General features: G+C 42.3%; 1 protein-coding gene across 1 annotated transcript in view; it reads right to left on the reverse strand.

Moving 5' to 3' along the window:
- ARSB (arylsulfatase B) overlaps nt 1-19,755 on the reverse strand; it is a 113,668-nt gene that overhangs the window by 29,165 nt on the left and 64,748 nt on the right. Inside the window, exon 6 of the mRNA XM_083152258.1 lies at nt 19,679-19,749. Coding sequence (XP_083008384.1) covers nt 19,679-19,749 — 71 coding nt within the window. The remainder of the gene's footprint in view (nt 1-19,678; nt 19,750-19,755) is intronic.

Raw genomic sequence — 19,755 nt, forward strand, 5'->3', positions numbered from 1 at the left:
AGTGGAGCACTGTGAAGAGAAGGGGCAGGTGGTGTGGTTGGGACAGATTATAGTATATTATTGTATCTTGGCACAACACTCACTAGTTCCACCACTCTGCTCAGTTTAGTGTTGCACTGGGGGAGGCATGAAGGGCCCACCTGGATATGCAGTGGTACGGTCCATGCTAAAGGGGTGTGGCTAGCCGGTGAAGGTGTGTCCAGCAAGAACAGAGGGACTTTTAGCCAACCATTACAAAAGACAGTCAGCCTGCAAAGAACAGGGGCCCCTTTAGGTGTGTTTTTCAGGACCTCTACTTGTCAGGAGGGATAATCTTATACCGCTTTCTCACTGCCAAAACGTTTTAAAAACCGTTATTTTTAAACGGTATTTAAAATGAGTCTGAGACTTCACATTGCAGTAGATTACCGTTTTAAATACCGTTTAAGTACCATTCACATCAGTCAACCCGTTTAATCCCCTGAACACGTTTCAAGGCAGAATGCAGGGGACAGCCTATCACAGGTCTGTAGTCTGTTGTTTTTACTAAATACCGTTTCAGAGCCATTCTCACTGCATAAAAAATGGCTCTGAAATGTGTAGGACTCTGCTTTTTAAACGTTTTGAAATACTGGTTATCTTTAACCGGTAAATCAAGTATGGCACTTTCCCACTGCAATTTGAAATGGGAAAAAAACGGCAATATACAGTTTAACAAGTGCGGTGTGAAAGGGGTATCAGTGTATTTTCCATATAATGGAACCAAGCAGCATCGGTTAGCTAGTAGGGCCTACTGAAAACCTCCCGTGCACACCAGTGGGACAGTCCGACTAACAATATGCGGTAAAACAACTTGTATGGCTACAGTAATCTGCAAAACAAACTTTGTTGTATCGCCGCAAAAGTGTCAATGCTTCTAAATAGCGCCCTCTGCCACTCATGCCGGCCTCTGGTGTGCTGGACTGGTGGAATGAGCATTCTAACGTAAGCCATGTACGGCGAAGGTGCGTTCATGCAACTTTAAACACATGGAAATGAGTAAAGAGGTGCAAATGTGTATGGGAAAGGCACATCACTTACAGATTGTCCATACCAGTTGCTAATCCTAGATAATGAAGTTGATGATTGCCGGCACTAGCAAACAGCTAATGACTTTCTATTTGCAAATGCATCACTTATTTAACACTTATTGGTGCTTTTATTATCAGTCTGGGATTGATTTTGTTTTTGAGACCACAGGTGAAATGTAGAGAATCAGAAAGTGAGAGATTTGGTAAGAAATCTCAATTTTTTAAAAGCGGCAATCATTTACACGGCAAAACTAGTTTGATTTTGCAGTGCAAATGATTGCCGCTTTAATAAAAACTGGAGATTTACCTTACCAAATCGCTCACTTTCTGATTCTATTACATTTCACCCCACATTTAAGCTTTATTTATTTTTTGTGTGTTATACACAAGACTTGGGTGGGGGGATGTTTCTATTGTCTGAAATTAGTTACACACTAGCCTGCGAATGATATAGTCATCAATTGCTGCGGAGCTCCGGGGAAATGATATAGTGCATACACACTGATAGATAGTGCTAATAAAATCATTTAGTGATGTCATCCTGTGGCTGCTCTGTATATGGAGTTGCTTATGATACAGTTGAAACTGAACTACATGTACAGATAAGAGAGTTCATCGCTAATGACCCACAGGAGCACGCATCAACAACAATATTGAGAGTACACACTGGAATTACAAATGATATTGCTCAGTATTGCTGTAATGAGCGATATTGTTAGTAATATGACTTATGTGCACCCAGCTCTATAGTAAGTGCACAGACTGAAATGACTGAAAGAGTTTAGAACACACATTCAGGTGGGGAGTCAGCATTCATGATTCAGGCTTATGCATCTCATGCTCTACATACCGGTGGAACCAGGGGCTCTTTGAGTTTGTAATTTTAGGAAATTTTTATGTCTATGTTGCAACCCGGGGCCCAATTCAGATCTGATCGCACAATGGCAAGTTTCCACAGTGGGCGATTACCGATAATCTGCGCAAGCAAGGCCGTCCTGCTATGAACTCCTGCAACTAGTTCTGTTCGCTGGCCCTTCACAAGGTGATTGACAGGGAGTGGGCGTGGAACCTGACCATTTTTGGGGAGTGGCAAGAAAAAAAACCTGCTGGGAGTGACTGGGAAAACGCTGTCTTTTGGGAGGGTTTCTGATGTAGGCTTCACCCTTGATATGCCTGTTTGGAAGAGGGCGGCGGGTTAACGGATCGCTGGCTGTTGTGATTTCGCAGCCATGCGATCAGGTGTGGACCTAAAGCAGTGGTGTCAAACTCATGGCCCTCCAGCTGTTGTGGCACTACACGTCCCAGCATGCCCTGCCACAGTTTTAGCAATGCATTAAATAAAATCTGTGGCAGGGCATGCTGGGACGTGTAGTTCCACAATAGCTGGAGAGCCATGAGTATGACACCACAGACCTAAAGCATTTACTAAACCACATTTAAAAAAAAAAAAAAAACCCTATTCTAATCAATATTCAATTCAAAGTTTAACTTTCGCAAGCAGAAATAGTTAATTACTTGTATGAACATTGAAAAAGGTATTTTTTCATTGATCTGTAACATATTACAGAGTTTGGCACATACAATGGTGACGTCAACATTTCCTCGCTGCAAGATCTGCTTTTAATCAAATAATTCAGCTGAATCTATCCTACTGGGCTTTTCCCTCAATTATACTGGCTGCCTGAGCTAAACACACATCTGACCACACAGCCATAAATACCGGCCACTCCTCGCTCTCTCTCCAAGAGAATATAAGTCACTACTTATGTTTTCTATAGGATATGAAATAGTGACATATTGCCTAAGGTCACCGGGTGGTTAAAGAAATAACGAAAAGATGGTAAAGCGAAAAATCATAGGTACAATGCTGGAAAGTATTAATGGTTAATAAAATAATTAAATGTGCAAGTGACTAATTTCCCATAAAACCCGGCGCAAATCGAGCACCCTCTATTTTTCAACTTCTTTTTTTTTTTTTTTTTTTTTTGAGCCACGTTAAGTAAAAGTAATCAGTCATTTGCCAAAATAAATATATCGCTCGGTGGATCCTTTTGAAGACTGAGGTTTTCACCTACACTTAAAAGTTTTGTTTTATCATAAAAAACAGCTAACGACCTCTAAGCAAAATATATATAAGCTTCATCATTGTGGGGGTTCGGTTTCTGGAGGTTGCGGCTCTGTGGCAGAGTTCCAAGTTCTAGAAATCCAGAAAAAGTGAGGAGAAAGAAAAAAAAAAAGTCAGTTTCCTTCCTAATGCTTCCCAGATGGTCTGCGCGGAGTCTAACAGTGGTCTCTCTAAGTACAGATGGAGCAGACTGCCAACGCAGAGTTCTCATACAGTAGGATGAAGAGGGGAGAGGGGGGCTTTTTCAAGCAGGTGAACTAAAGACTTGATTCGTTTCGACCATGACCAATTGACTTACTGGGCATATGTTCATAACATTAATAAGATTAAAATGGTATAAATCACCCACAAAAACCTAGAAAATAATAAATAATACCCTGCTGCCAAGGCTAATACCGCTGCTGGCAGCCGTGTTGCTGAAACTTTCTGTGTTCGGACTGGTAGAATTGCCTGCCGGTCTATAGACGCTCACACTAGGTCAGCCATTCTACGGCACGCAAGACTCATCAAACATAACCAAATTTCAGTATGCTCTGATCCACTACTGTGGAACAATGTCCCCCAGAGCCATATCTGCTTGGTTTTATGGTTCAAAGCAGCAACGCAGGAAGGTGGTGGTTTGATCTGCACCATGTCCTGGCTTCAGACTCATGGACAAACATACTAGGCCTGGTGCAAATGATTGACATGCTGCTGCTGTTTTGGTGCATTGTCAGAGTGTTCCAGTATTCCCATTTCCTGGGAGCACTGAAGCCAATGGCTATGTCCTTGGACACAGTTTCACTTGCCCCAGCAGCATGATTTTGCTGGACATCCTGAGGACCCTGAGGGTTGATGTTTATGAGGAGGATCCGATCCATCTGATCAGAGAAGCTGGCGGTAGGTGTCCTTTTCCTTTAGAAGCCTCCTCTGGAGTCTTACACAGGTGGTGCCAATAATGTAAATCTACGAACCAGTCCTGTTATTATTCCATATGGCGATATATGTATATATTTTCTATGTAGCCTTATCCATACAATTGTGTTCCTACTCGCTACCATCATCATAACCAATATTTAAATTTAGTTACTTAATGCAAAAGATATACCTTAAAAATGTGTATATACTGTACACTTAGGAACAGCTCCAGGTAGCCCCCCAGTCTTATAGACTAGCACTCCCAATATACATTATTGTATATAATTCATCAAGATTGCGGCATGTTATGAAGGAAAAAAATGCAAATAAAATGGCTGAAAATATACAGATCAGACAACTATGTATATACAGTTGCCGTTATCAATCTGTCCCAGCTTAATAAACTGCTAATAAAAAAAGTTATGTTACATACTTAGCCTAAAATCTAGAATAAGCAACTAAGTTAATAGGCAGAACAGCTGAACAACAAAAAAAACTTCAAAATTACAGGTATCCCATTGTATCTATCTATCTATCTATCTATCTATCTATCTATGCAGCAAGTTGCCGGCACTCATGGTAAGTATATAAGAAAAACGACAGACACACTAGGTGTACTCAAAGTTTCAATTCTATTTCAAAGAATTTTCGTCAGGAGCTTTGAAAATAGAATTGAAACATTGAGTACACCTAGTGTGTCTGTCGTTTTTCTTATATACTTACCATGAGTGCCGCCAACATGCCTTCATTTATCTGTATTCTGTGGAAGGCACCTGGGACGCTGGCTTATTGCAGAGAGTGCTGAGTAATATTATATTATATATATATATATATATACACATATACATATACACATATACATACATACATACATACAAACACATACATACACACACACACACACACACTAGTAAGCCGGCAGGAAGCAAATCCATTTCTCTTTTTTTCAGCAAATGCTTCAAAAGCTAGTAGATTAGTAGCTTCACTTGCTGCCAACAGATGGCAGTGTTTCGGAGCCACACGGACAATAGACATATATAGATGATATAAAAGGCTAACTACTCCTCACCTCTATGAGGTGAAGTACTGCGTGTAACCACTAGAGGCCACTCAATGGACCAAACTACTACAAAGTGAAAGCGATTTTTGCAGGGACACTGATCTGTTTCAGACTTGCTGGATATGGCGAGAGGGACCTATGAAGAAAGATTGGAGGTGGGAGCAGATAGGGTCTGGGGGTGGGGTGGAGCGATTGTGGGCTAAAAACTGTCACAGCTCACAGTGGAAGTGCAAACTGTCACAGCTCACAGTGAAAGCACATGGCAGAAGCCGTCCTTTTGAAGGACTTTTAACTAGTGTAGGCATAATGCATCTTGTATACAGCAATCAATACTATAAATATATAATATATATAATTTATTTACAAGGCGCCCCAAAGTGTCTACAGTGCCCATATATCATAAATACAGTATGAGCATTGTTTGGCACACATGAATTGAACTGAACCAATGGAGAACAACAATACATTATCTATCCATAAAGCTGATCAGACAAAACCCCAGCTACGCCGACAGCAAAACTCACCAAGGAAATGTGACCGTCCATTTAGGTAGAAAAAGCTCTTAATATAAGGATATTTTATACATATGGAACGTACAGTCAGCAGAATAAATGATGGGAAAAAATAAAACAACAAAATATTTGTATATACCGGAAAAATAAAATCGTACTCAATCATTTATACCTTAAGGGAAAATGTCCTTAAAGCAAAAGTACAATAAGATTCTCATTTACATAAAGGGCAACATTGTATCGTGTAAGACTATTATGAATACCAGTGGCTGATATTTCCACGTGTCGTAAATATCGGCCACGATTGTATACACCTATATATATTTAACATTTTATGGAAATCCCTGTATATATAATGTATTGAAACCATGCGGCTCGGCTTCCAAACACCTGATCTGATGCATACTGTAAGTGCAGGTTGCTTGCCCAACATACAGAAGCCCACACCTGCAATTCAATAAATAGCTGTCATGCCTTGTACAGTAAATGATTGCCCCTTTAAAAAAAATGAATGTCTGAGGTCGGACGGGATCCCGCGCGGCCATTGAACTCTATTACATCTGGACTAATGTGTGGACTGGAATCCAGTGTTGCGGACTTCAGAGACACCTGAAGGCCTGGTTGATCCGGAAAACCAGTGTTACCTTGTGAGAAAAAGATCTCTCTACAGGCGCTTTTATCTCCACAATCGGGTAAACCTCCATCCTAAATTAAGACACATTATAGTGGTCTTTTTTTTAATCTGATTTTTACCCTATATTTTGGGAAAAATTTATTTTCCATATTTCAATGTTTTGAATAAATTTGTTATCCTTACAATATTATACTATTTTGGATTCTTATTGTTTTACATGTCTCCATCATACTTATATTAATGGAGAGCCTCTGACGAGGTGAAGGCACGTAAGATAAGGAGAGTAAACTTTTTATATTTACACTCACTTTCAGTTGGTAAAAGTTGATAACATGTTTTTTCACCTCACGGTTACGTTATTCACTGGGAGGGTGTCAGCGCACAAAGTCACTTACCACTATTTTTTCCAAAACGTTAAATTTAGTTACTAAGGGAGTAACTCTAGTGACCAGTGCTGCAGACACTCGAAATTCAGCGCCATAAGAGCATAGACCCAAACCATCCAAACACATTCATGTTACCTGCATGGATTGATCCGCGATGATATGAACTTGGTACGAGTTACAGAATCTTTGACAAGTCCACTATACTGTAGCTCCGAAAGGTTATTAAATTTAACCTCAGGGGAACTTCAGTCTTATACATATCTAAAAGGTAAATCAATGAAAGTCAGTATGCAAGATGGGACGGATTATTTTCCCAGTATAATCTTCGGTACTTATGTAGTATCTGGGCTGCCGATTTTTTGATTGTATGCCTTAAGTTAAGGCATACAATCAGATGCGATGCGATGCGATATCGCATCGCATCGCATCCGATATCGGATGCGATATCGGATGCGATGACCCGATTTTTCCATAGGAATCAATGTTAAAATGATTCCTATGGAAAAATGGGTCCTTTTCATACCCCTACTATCCAAGTGGGCATGGAGTTGGATATAAACCTGTGGCGAGCGTAGCGAGCCACCGAGCCCGAAGCGTGGCGAGCGAAGCGAGCCCCGCGAGGGGACGGTATTCGTCCCCTCGCGGGGCTCGCTTCGCTCGCCACGCTTCGGGCTCGGTGGCTCGCTACGCTCGCCACAGGTTTATATCCAACTCCATGCCCACTTGGATAGTAGGGGTATGAAAAGGACCCATTTTTCCCATTGAATTCCATGTTAAAATGGACTCAGTCCATTTTAACATTGATTCCTATGGAAAAATCGGGTCATCGCATCGCATCGCATCGAATCGCATGGTCGCATGCGATGCGATGCGATCTCCCGATCCGACCCGATTTAGAAATCGGCAGCCCAGTTACTACATAAGTACCTAATCTTCTGCCCATGTATCAAGCGAGTCCTAAAAAGATCATTACCGAAATCATGATCTCTTTACTCCTACGGTACTGATCCATTGTCTATAAGGGCCGTCACCATGAAGCCCGATGCTATTAGTACATGTACATTTAGGGGTTGATTCATATTTCTATGTAATCCACCAATGCAATATGTGATCTGTGTTGCAGCCCACGGCAGCACCCACCACTGATCACAGTCTATACGCTGGGCATGGCTTTTGTCCATTAAACACACATACTTTATCATACCTCCCAACATGATCCATTCCAGAAGGGTTAGGTCTACATTCAAGTGGGCTAAGGGACCTTGTCATGTGACACGAAAGGAGAGGTGGCAGAGAGAGGAGGAGCAAGATCAGAACAAGGGGCCCAAACTGACCCTCGCAGACGAGCTTCGCTCGCCACGCTTCGGGCACGGTGGCTCGCTCTGCTTCGCTTGCCACCTAGTTACTAAATGCAACCAGTGGTGGCGTGGATAGTGAAGGTGCTAGCCCCCCGGCCTTGGTCCTCCCCCTGGGCGTGAAAGGTCCTTTAGCCCACTACAATTTAGCAACTATCAATACAGAAGGGACACATTGCTCTGTTCCTGGACTTCCCACTTAATTATTGATTGCTATCACCTCTTTAAAACCGGTTGATTGATAAAAAAAAAGGTGCTTCAACACAGGTGACGGCAATCATCCGTTAACAGGGGAGTCCAGGAACAGAGCATTGTGTTCCTCCTAGGTAGGATCATCATGATATATTACGCAGTGATGTTCTCTCACTTTCATAGTAATTTAATATGAAAATTAGACCAAATTAAGCAGCAATTTAAAAGAAAAAATATATTTTGTCTGGTTGGATCTACCATCTTCCCCGATGCAGAAAATGTGGAGGAATAACCTACGAATTCAATTTATTTATGTGATTGGCACAGCGTGTCTAGTGTATATTATTGTAAATGTATAAAGGTATTGGCAGTTTTGGAGGTATCACTTTAACAACTGCATTCCATTCTAGTAGGGGGATTTCCTCCCTGTGTCGGTGTTAGACATAATAGGCAATGGCCTTAAGAATGAACCATGAAGCTTTTAGGTAAATTTGAGATTATTGTATATTATGTTTGAATCTCACTTTTCGATGATGCATTGATGCCTGCTGTGACCAGAGGTATTCCATCATATATTAAACATTATTATACAACAGCCAGAGTATTGAGTCTGTGCTCTAGGCAAGAGGGAAATTCACCCTCATGACTGATCAAGGATGAATGAGCTGGGGATGCTGCTCACAGTCTGCTCACTGGCTCAGAGTATTCTAGTGTTGATTGGTTAGTTGAAAAAGGTCTAGGCTTCTTCCTGATTGGCTACGCTTCTCAAATATCTACAAGGATTGGTGCAGAACTATTTTAATATATGACCGGAGATATTTTTCTCTCTACAAAGAGCACATTTTTCTGTACAGCCATTGGCCAAACATTGAGAATTACACACGTTTTGGTTTTCACAAAGTTTGCGGCTTCAATGGTTTTTAGACCTTTTTTCTTAGCTGTCACTATGGCTTTTATTGACAATTACATTTATGCAGAGAGTCTAAGGGCCTAATTCAGACCTGATTGCCCGTCTGAGAATTCTCAGCCAGGAAATTATCAATAGATTGCCCATGCGATTGCGTACGGGTCGTAGTACGCATGCGTGAGGCAGCCCTGCAATAAAATCCAGATTATATTTTTTCAACAGTGGCTGTACCCCCGCCGCCTTGCCCTCTGCACTAAGCTTACATAACATGGTTACACAATGCGGTGCAGACACACACCAGGCAGGCTCCGCTTGGCTCTGAGTGGGTGCAGGTTTAGTGAGGGACACAGGCGGGAGCAGCAGACCCGCCGGAGATGAGCTGGTTACAAACTGCTGCTTCAGGGGTCTCCCAAGTGTTCACCAGACTGAAGACATTACAGAACCCAAGTGCGCACAACTTGAAGCCTACAGTATCTAGCAGGGAATCAGTGCAGAGAGTTATATACCACTAAAGTAATCTTCTGACAGTGGCTCCTATAACCCATTAGTTGGGTTGATTTTTCCCTTATTTCTAAGCAATCTGTCTAGATTACCTATAAATTAAGCACACATCGCCCAGTGTGTACAGCCCATAGCAAAGGGGATGCACGGTCCGCATGTTACCATTGCCGGCTCAGATAGACAGTGCATGCACTGTATTTTCTAGTCAGATCGCACAGTGTTTTTAAATCACTGTGCCGTGGCACACTAGTGTGTCTTGAGCTATTCTCAAGTGTGCCCCCAGAGGGATGCAGTTACAATCCCGGCGGTCGGGATCCCGGCGTTCAGAATCCCGACCGACGAAATGCCAACACATTCTCCCTCCGTGGGTGTCCACGACACCCCTGGAGGGAGAATAAATTAGTGTGCCGAGCGTAGCGAGGCACCGGGCCCGCTGCGTGGCAAGCGCAGCGAGCCCGCAAGGGGGGGCGATCCACGCCCCCCCCTTGTCGGCATTTCGGCTGTCGGGATTCCGGCGTCGGGATTCTGAACGCCGGGATCCCGACCGCCGGGATTCAATACTGAATCCCCCCCAGATCTAGAGATACCCAATCCAGTTTTCAGCCACCACCAGTTCAACTGTTATTTACTGGTCTCTTATTTTCATGTAAAAAGCCAATGTATTTTATTTTCGTTACCTGTGGGGACCAGTGTGATTGTTTATATGGGGGCCAATAGGTTAGGTTTTTTTTCCTGGGGGGGGGGGGGGCAATGTGTTTTGCCCTGTGGGGGTCTCATGGTGGGGGTCTCATGGTGTGCCTTGGCAATTCTAAAATCTTATTTAGTGTGCCACAAGGTAAAAAGGTTAAAAATCAGCGGCCAAGTATAGGAATCACAGTGGTTAGCATAGATTGTTCAGCACACATCCCTCTATAAAGTGTGTATAGGGCGATGTGTGCTAAGCAATCTATGCTAGCTACATCTCTAAGCAAAGTCCCGGCACATTTCCCCGTGTGTATGGGCCTTACCACTGATGAACTCCTTAACAAATTCACCTAACCCTGCCCCCACTGCTGTATCATACGAATGGTCATCTTTTTTTGGGCTCTTAATTGTCTTATTACTACGAATGATATCCATGGGGTAAAAAAAACCTGACTTTACAATGTACCCCTTGGGTGAAATATAATGTTCGCAGAATTATGCAATATAAGTACCAAAGGGATGATCTAGCCCACATAATACGGGACACCTAACCCCTCAGTTCCTTCCTTCGCTTCAATTTGAATGTACTAATCTTTGCACTTCCTGTAATTAATTTTTTTTTTTACTATTTTCTAAATGACCTGCACTGAAAGTGTCAATGATGTGTTCATTTAGGCTGTAACAACAAAGCATATATATTTTTTGTTCTTTTATATTTGTTCAATGGAATTCTCTTTATTATTCCATCCCAGACAGAGCAGCTGCGAGCAGGGTTCGAGACACACACACACACACACACACACACACACACACACACACACACACACAGTGCTGCTTGAATGGATGAAGACCTGAATATTTATTTTACAATTATATTTCACATCAGACAACTTAATGAATATGTTCTGAATGCTCGGGTGTGGTGTCCAGTTGGCACAAACACAGTCAATTAACTGAGGGAAAAATGTAATTTTGGGGCTGTTCGGTCATATTGCTTGGAAAATGAGCCACACACATGTAGGAATAGGTATGCAATCATTAGATCTACAGTGTCTAGTTCGACAGTCAAAAGGTCGACAATTATTGGTAGACAGTCAAAATGGTCAAAAGATCAACATGAGGTTTTAATTTTTTTTTTTGAGCCGACATGTGGCGACAGGCAGTATTTCATACCCTACTTCACGCCCGAAGCATGGCGAGCCATGTGAGGGGACACGGTACACTTAGACAGTGTCCATACCAACCTATGTCGACATAGACACCCAAAAAACATAAAAATCTCATGTTGACCTTTTGACTGTAGACTATTTGTCCCTGTTGACCAATAGAGGTCGACCTTTTGACTGTAGACCTAAACCTTGTAGATCTAATATACCGTAACTGTAAGACTAATGGTCTTAGGGACCGATTTATCAAAGAAAGGCCGTGGTTAATCATCAGAAAACAGCTTGTCCAGTTCATACTATGGGGACAATTTCAGAAGTGGTTCTGATGTTGGAGATATCTGTGACGGTGACCATTAGCTAGAACTTTACATTTAGCCTGTTTGGAGCAGTGCCAGATTAAGCCTTCGGGGGGCCCGGGGCACTTTAGACAACGGGGCCCCTTTGCACTTGTCATTATAATAATAGTTACAAATGCCTCATCTTGCAGAACTTCTAGTCTGTAAGCGAAGCTTTGACAACAAAGGTGCTTTGTATGTCTACTCAATACTGTGTCCAGGAACCGAATACATAAGGGTCAAATATTCCCCAGGACAGTTTTATATCTCTATTTAAAAGCTCTGCTTGTAATCCTTTCATTCCTTCATCTGCTTTTTGTTTACAATACTACCCAGGTTGTAAACTATTTAAACAACGTCTCCATTTACATGGTACAATGAAATGGATGTTGAATGAAGTGTTTGGGCTTGTTGCCACTTCAGGAGATTTAGCGATGTGCGGATAGAAACGAGACTTGCACAGGGAACCCCAATGAGTAGGCAATAGAGATCACTGAAATATTAAATAACATGGGGGGAGATGTATTATATGCAGGGTTGTCTACATTTAAAGTCTCCTCTCCGGGAGAAGCCCGGAGAGGAGACTGTCAGCAGCACTTGTAGACGTCATCAAGCCCCGCCCCCAGTAAGGCAAATCCCACAATTTGCGGGTCTTTGGGGGAGTGGGCGGGTCTAAATGACACAATATGCATCTTTAGCCCCGCCCATCCCCTGAAAAGCAACAAATCACGCGATATAAACTCGCCGCAAAGGGAGATGCGGGGAGGGTGGGCCCCGGTATCCGGGAGGGTTGCCCACCTTTCCGGGGGAGGGTGGAACACGACGACCCTGATATGTGCTGGTATAACGCTTCATCTTTGCCAGGGTGAATCTAAAAGCATGCCATGCTGGGGGGGGGGGGGGGGGGGGGGGTGGTCTAGGTCGACCACAAAGAATGGTGTCTACCACGTTCACCACATTCATGTTGACCTTTTGGCTTGTGTTGACCTTCTGTCAATGTTGACCATTCTTAGGTGTTGCCCTAATCACGGTTGACCGAGTGACTGTCAACCTAGACATTGTCAAACCTGTTGACTGGATACCATCTTGAAGCCCCGGTGACTGAGTCCACACTCCTACATTTAGAAGTGTAACGGATGACCTCCCGCTGAGTCCCAGCAGTTGGGATTCCGGCGTCAGACTAATGACTGCCAGAATTCTGACTGTCAGCGCTCTATACCCCACCCATTTAGAAATGGGGGAGAAGTGGGTGGTATCCGCACACATAATATCACTCATACGGCTTCCCAACCATGACAACCTGTCTTAGATCTACCCCGTGATGACTTTATGTCAGAGAAATGGGAAACCACACATTTGGATTAATACAATCTGCTCTGTCTCCAATGTGAATGACAGCTGGGTAAATGCATTTATCTGCACAAAGGGGCTCCAGCCAATCAGATCGCAACTGTCATTTTTCAAACACAATACAGTTCGGAGTTGATTGGCTGAAGCACCATTTATCATATGCAATGAGATCGCCTGGCGATCGCAGTTTAAGCTCTGAGGGGAAACTTGCAATCTGGCATTCCAGGGGCAAGATGCTGCAATTCCTGCGGGCGTATCGCAGATACGGTAGGTGTCTCTCTCCCAGGCTACATTCATTAATTGAACTTGCTATGGAGATTGAGAGCAATGTGCCGCCTCTTTAAAGTTTAGATGGTTGTTCAGTACGATCTAGTGTATATCAGGTTGCTCCTCAAAGCCTAAACTTTGACTTGTTGCTATTGGATACACCACCCATGTTCATATTTCATGTTAACTACATGAAAAAATGTACAGCTGGGCTTTGCAGTTCCCTCAGTTTTAACGATAGATTGTGGCAATAGGTGTAACTACATGGTAGCAAAAATTCATCTTTATGCCACATTTTCATAAATACCCTCTCCAATGCTGTAATACTGTAATATACGTGTGTGGGAAAGAATGGTGATTGCAGGCTAAATCTTACTGAAGATAATCCTTACAACAATATGACAGCTTTGTAGACGGTCCCTACCTATAATATTCAATGTGACATATACCATTACATACAAAGCATCAAATTAGTGCAGAGAATCCTGGATTACACACAGAGCTATAATTAAGCTCATTACTGTACGGTATATTTCCCTGACTCAGGGAGGCAGAACGCTCAGATGGTTGCTAGGTGATCTGTGCTGGTATTGCTGTGGTCTCAGCATACAGACATCTGGAATAGGCCATATATTACTATTGAGTGGGGATACTCTTTGTATAGCTACAGTAAATAGACATTGCTACTGTATGTAAAAATATGACCCTAACAATATGAAATCATGCTAAATAGTAGCGGAAAACACCTTACTGTGTCCACACATCGCCCCTCTAGATTATAATCTCTTACATGAATTATACACAGAACATAGATGGAACCATCTTGTACTTTTGCATATTATTGTATGTTTAACCCCCATGCACAGAGCAATAGAGAACCTGTGGCACCATATAAATGAACAATAATGATCTTAAACATAGCTATACAGGCTTCAGTAAAACAGAAGTGCTACAACCAATCACTTTCCTGGATTCTGCAAATATCCCAGAAGCCCCAAGTATGCATCCTGGACATTAAGACAGCCCTTAGGTATAACATTTTGGAAAGCCTGCATGCCTCCTGCAGCCAAGACATAACAGAAATCCAAGAGGTTTTATACCATATATTATTCATATAAAATAATGAGAGAACAATGACAATAAGGCACGTTGGGCCCTGATTCTGGGCAGGATTCGGCCATATCTGTGTCCGTTTGCAGAGAGCATGTCTGCTTCTTGATAGAAATTATGCTACAAAGTCCTTCCATGGGGTACAGCCATGACTGTAAGCACTCTGGGACAGCAAGGACAGCAAGCACTGGGACGCCGACTGGCAGCATCGGTAGATCCTGAAATACTGACTGGTGCATCTTCAGACACACCAATGGATGCACCATGAAAACTTGCACAAGTCTTATGGCCCGCACAGTTTCTCCATCTGAGTATGGCCTCCTATATAAATGGTTCATTAACACGTCCGCTATACTCTCTTAACACAGACCATCTCTGCTAAGCTACCTCCTGCCCAGGAACGCCCATTACATTAAAGCATTTCTGGGAACATGCGTTTCCCATTCACCTCAATCACACCTCTGAATGTACACATGATATCTGCACGCATGCACAGTGGTAACAGACACAGCATGAAAAATAGCTCCAGTGCATCCAACTCCAATCGGAACCTTGCAACAGACCTTGATTAGAATGTACTGTTGGTTCTCCAAGGCCTGCACTCATCTCTCTGTCTGGAATACACACGGATGACCAGCAGTGGTGATGCAGTCAGAATACCAATACCATCATCCCAAATCAGGGAATCACGAAAGGTGTACAGTAAGTATACTTACCTTCCCGCTGACCTCCCAGCAATGTATACCTAACCATTCCCTCTAGTGCCTAACCCAACTACCCTACAGCCTAAACCTAACCATCCCTTCCAGTGCCTAACCCTAACCTAACTACCCTACAGCCTAAACCTAACCATTCCCTCTAGTGCCTAACCCTAACCTAACTACCCTACAGCCTAAACCTAACCATCCCTTCTAGTGCCTAACTCTAACCTAACTACCCTACAGCCTAAACCTAACCTAACTACCCTACAGCCTAAATCTAACCTAAATACCCTACAGCCTAAATCTAACCTAAATACCCTACAGCCTAAACCTAACCTAATTACCCTACAGCCTAAATCTAACCATCCCATCTAGTACCTAACTCTAACCTATCTACCCTGCAGCCTAAACCTAAACTAACTATCCTACAGTCTAAATCTAACCATCCCCTCTAGTGCCTAACTCTAACCTAACTACCCTACAGCCTAAACCTAACCTAACTACCCTACAGCCTAAATCTAACCATCCCCTCTAGTGCCTAACTCTAACCTAACTACCCTACAGCCTAAATCTAACCATCCCCTCTAGTGCCTAACTCTAACCTAACTACCCTACAGCCTAAACCTAACCTAACTACCCTACAGCCTAAACCTAACCTAACTACCCTACAGCCTAAACCTAACCATTCCCTCTAGTGCCTAACCCTAACCTAACTACCCTACAGCCTAAACCGAACCATCCCTTCTAGTGCCTAACTCTAACCTAACTACCCTACAGCCTAAACTGTATAAACTGTATCCCCTCTGTATACAGTATGTACTTAAGTATAATAAACCAGATTGTGTAACCTTTTCGGGAGAATGCAATAATACTTTTAAATTGGTCAATGTTCAAATATACAGTATCAAAACTTAACAAGAAAAGTTGTTTAAAAATGTCCCGTTCTCTTCTGAACCAGTGGCCTACTGCTTTCTTGTTACCAGCCAGGAACTCGATTGTTCTTTTTTGGGGACTGTGGTTTCTATCACAGTTTACGTAATGCCTCTGACAGGCATGTGCTGTGTAGCATTTCTATACTAATAACTGAGGCCGCAGCGCACGGTGGGAATAGGCTGTTCCCAATTTAGCAATCTGGAAATTACACACAAAATGGACTATTTGAAATTAGCGATTCTTCCTCTTCAAACAGCTCCATTTGGGATTTGTCAGTGGGTTAGAAGAAATCTGCTTTTATAATTGGTTCAAGTTTTCAATAACATGCTATATTCCTAAAGCAACCCTCTGGGAGTGACCCCAACATGAAGCTTTGATTGTATAGCCGGATGTCAACATCTATTAACATAAAGGGCTTACAGGGAGTTAGGTCAATTGTAAACATTGGGAGCGGGGAAATCCCTGAGCAGGGGATCGCGGACATAACAAAATTGGCATCAGAAATATAACACAGAGGGAATAACTTTGAATGTCAAGAATAAAACGAACACGTAATGAAGTGTAGAAGATGTTAAAGTATTAAAAAAACAGCCTAAATGAGCCGGGAAAGAAATATATATACACACAGGGGTCCGTGTACAGCTTGCCTCTGCTCATAATCACAGCTAAACAGTGTGAGCAATGACCAATTTAAATGTCAGGCCTGACCCTTGTCAGAGAAGCCTACAAGATGAATCACAGATCCAACATGTATTGTTTATCTTCCCTACTTCGATGTTTATTAGGAACAATGAGGAATAATGTTATGCTTTTTACGGCTGTCCCACAGGAAACAGAGCATTGGAGTACGAGGCTCCTAAGATTGTTCAAAGGTTGAGAATAATACTTACATCATTTTCCATTATGCACTGGATGTTTTGGAAGCGTGTAATGATAAACAGTGACACAGATATAAATGCTACTACGGGTGACCCGTAACCGTTACTACAGTCTCTCAGTTACTGGAAGAGAATGGTCATTGGGCAATCAGTGCACAACCAGGAGTTTAAATATAATTTCCTGGCTTAGAACATTGTAGGGTCTTGAGCCTTACATCAGTAGTAGGGAAAATAATGGAAACACTATTAAAAGAAAGAATAGTGGAATATCTTAAATTAAACAACTTACAGGATCCAAAACAGCATGGTTTTACTGCAGGGACATCATGCCAAACAAGTCTCATTGACTTTTTTGACTCCGTGACCAAAATACTAGATGAAGGGGGGGCTGTAGATGTGGCATATCTAGACTTTAGTAAGGCATTTGACACTGTCCCACATCGCAGGCTGCTAAATAAACTTGAAAGTGTGGGATTGGATTATAAAACAATTAAATGGATAAGAACCTGGTTGCAGGATAGGAAACAGACAGTTGTAGTAAATGGAGTGCCTTCTATGGAGGGACATGTTACCAGTGGAGTACCCCAGGGATCTGTACTTGGACCAGTGCTCTTTAATATCTTTGTTAGTGACATTGCAAATGGTATTGAAGGGAAAGTATGCCTTTTTGCAGATGACACAAAGATATGCAACAGAGTAGACACACCAGGAGGGGTAAATCAAATGACTGATGATCATCAGTCATTTGATTCCTGCTTGAGTCCCAAGTGCATAATTTTGCATTTTTTAGCATTAAACTGTAGTTGCCATTCTCTTGACCAATTCTCAAGTTTACAAAGGAAAACAAGTAATAAAACACGAGGACATGCACTGAAACTGGAGGGAGGTAGGCTCAGGGGAAATGTTAGAAAGAATTACTTCACAGAAAGGGTAGTGGATAAGTGGAATAGCCTCCCATCAGAGGTGGTAGAGGCTAAGACAGTAGAACAATTTAAACATGCTTGGGATAGGCATATGAATATCCTTACAAAGAAATAAGGATTAAAAAGGGTTGAGTTTACCTAAAGGATAAAAAAAGGGGCAGACTAGATGGGCCAAATGGTTCTTATCTGCCGTCAAATTCTATGTTTCTATGTAACTGTAACTCACTGGGCGGGATGTAACGTGCGAGTCCGGGTGGGATGCCGTCCTAATTTGGCCGTTTCTATTTACAAGGCATGGTCTTGTAAAATGAATGCCCCTTTAAACAAACGTCCAAGTTCACTCGACTTCCCGAAGGCTGCTGGACTCGCACCTCATTACATCCTGCCCAAGGTGTTCTTGTTTTGCCTATTCGATTATGTACTCTGTAAATCGGGCGAAGTGGATCCCTTGTAGCACCACACAAATAAAATATAATAATAATAGGTCCAAATTTATTAATATGGGATTGTGGGTTATATTATAACTTGGTTACAAGAGCTTATTTTGCACCAGTAATGAATGAGAGTAACTAAGAGTGCAATTAGGGGATCTTCTCATTCAATTAGGGGATCTTCTCATTCAATTAGGGGATCTTCTCATTATTGAAGCTTCTCACGGGTTCTCAGGAGATAAAACTGAGAAATCAGCAATTTGCTGCTTACCTTACAGATTTAAGTAATTGGTGTAGGCGGAATTAATTTTCCAGCAGTTGCCGCATTTTTTGTGGTTGACCCCAACTGCTTAAACCTTCTCTAGTACACATATTTAAGCTCAAACATTTACTGATTTAACTATCACAATACTGCAATATGGCTATGGATCAGAATTTATTTTCTTGCTATGGACAGTTGATGTAACACCCTTGGGCCTCATACCGGTCTCACAGTCTAGTTAGTCCTATCTACAGTATATATGGTATATATAAATGGCTAACAACTCCTCACCCCTGTGAAATTAAGTACCATCACTGACTAAGAGAGACCACTCAACAGATCAAATTTCTTCACCAAATTAGGTGCTGTCATAACAGAAAGTGAAAGCAATTTTTGCAGGGACACTGGTCTATTTCAAACTTGCTGGATATGGAGAGAGGGATCTGTAAAATACAGAGACTGAAGGTAGGAGCAGATGGAAACTGGGGGTGGGGTGGAGAGTTTGTGGGATAAAAACGGTCACAGCTCAAGGTAACCACTGTATCACTGCTCAAAGGGAAAGCTCCAGCTTCCATCTCCCACAATGGATGAAATGAAAGCTTGTCCGGCTCCACTTTTTGCTGAATTTAGAGTTTGCGTGGTCTAAATACCAAAAAAAAAACGCTATACCCTAACCACCTGCCAAATGTTTGAACTTGACTATATAAATAGGAGTCCGTCAAAGACCAATCAGCAAACACAAATAAAATATAAAACCAATTGTCTGCAGTCTACCCCCTAAATAGTTCTCCCTAGCAATCTGCCTCACATGGCAGACAAAGCCTGGAGTAGGTTATTTGTAGTCGCAAATGTTTTTGATTAACGGATACTAAAAAGTTCGTAGCTGAACCTGGAGAATGAGATGAATGAATTTGGATGCAGCTGTCAGCTTGCACAATACAAAGAGGTTACATAAAAACTTTATTAGAAGCTTAATGAAAGCCGTTCTGAATGAATGAATGAAGAGTGTGCGGTACTTACATGGGAAGTTATCCTCATACAGAGGGTCTATGTTATGCAGCAGTTCCAGTCTGGGGGACGAGCTTCCTTCGCTAAGA

The sequence above is a fragment of the Crinia signifera genome, chromosome 1, assembly GCF_055691185.1.
Source record: "Crinia signifera chromosome 1, ASM5569118v1, whole genome shotgun sequence".
NCBI lineage: Eukaryota > Metazoa > Chordata > Amphibia > Anura > Myobatrachidae > Crinia > Crinia signifera.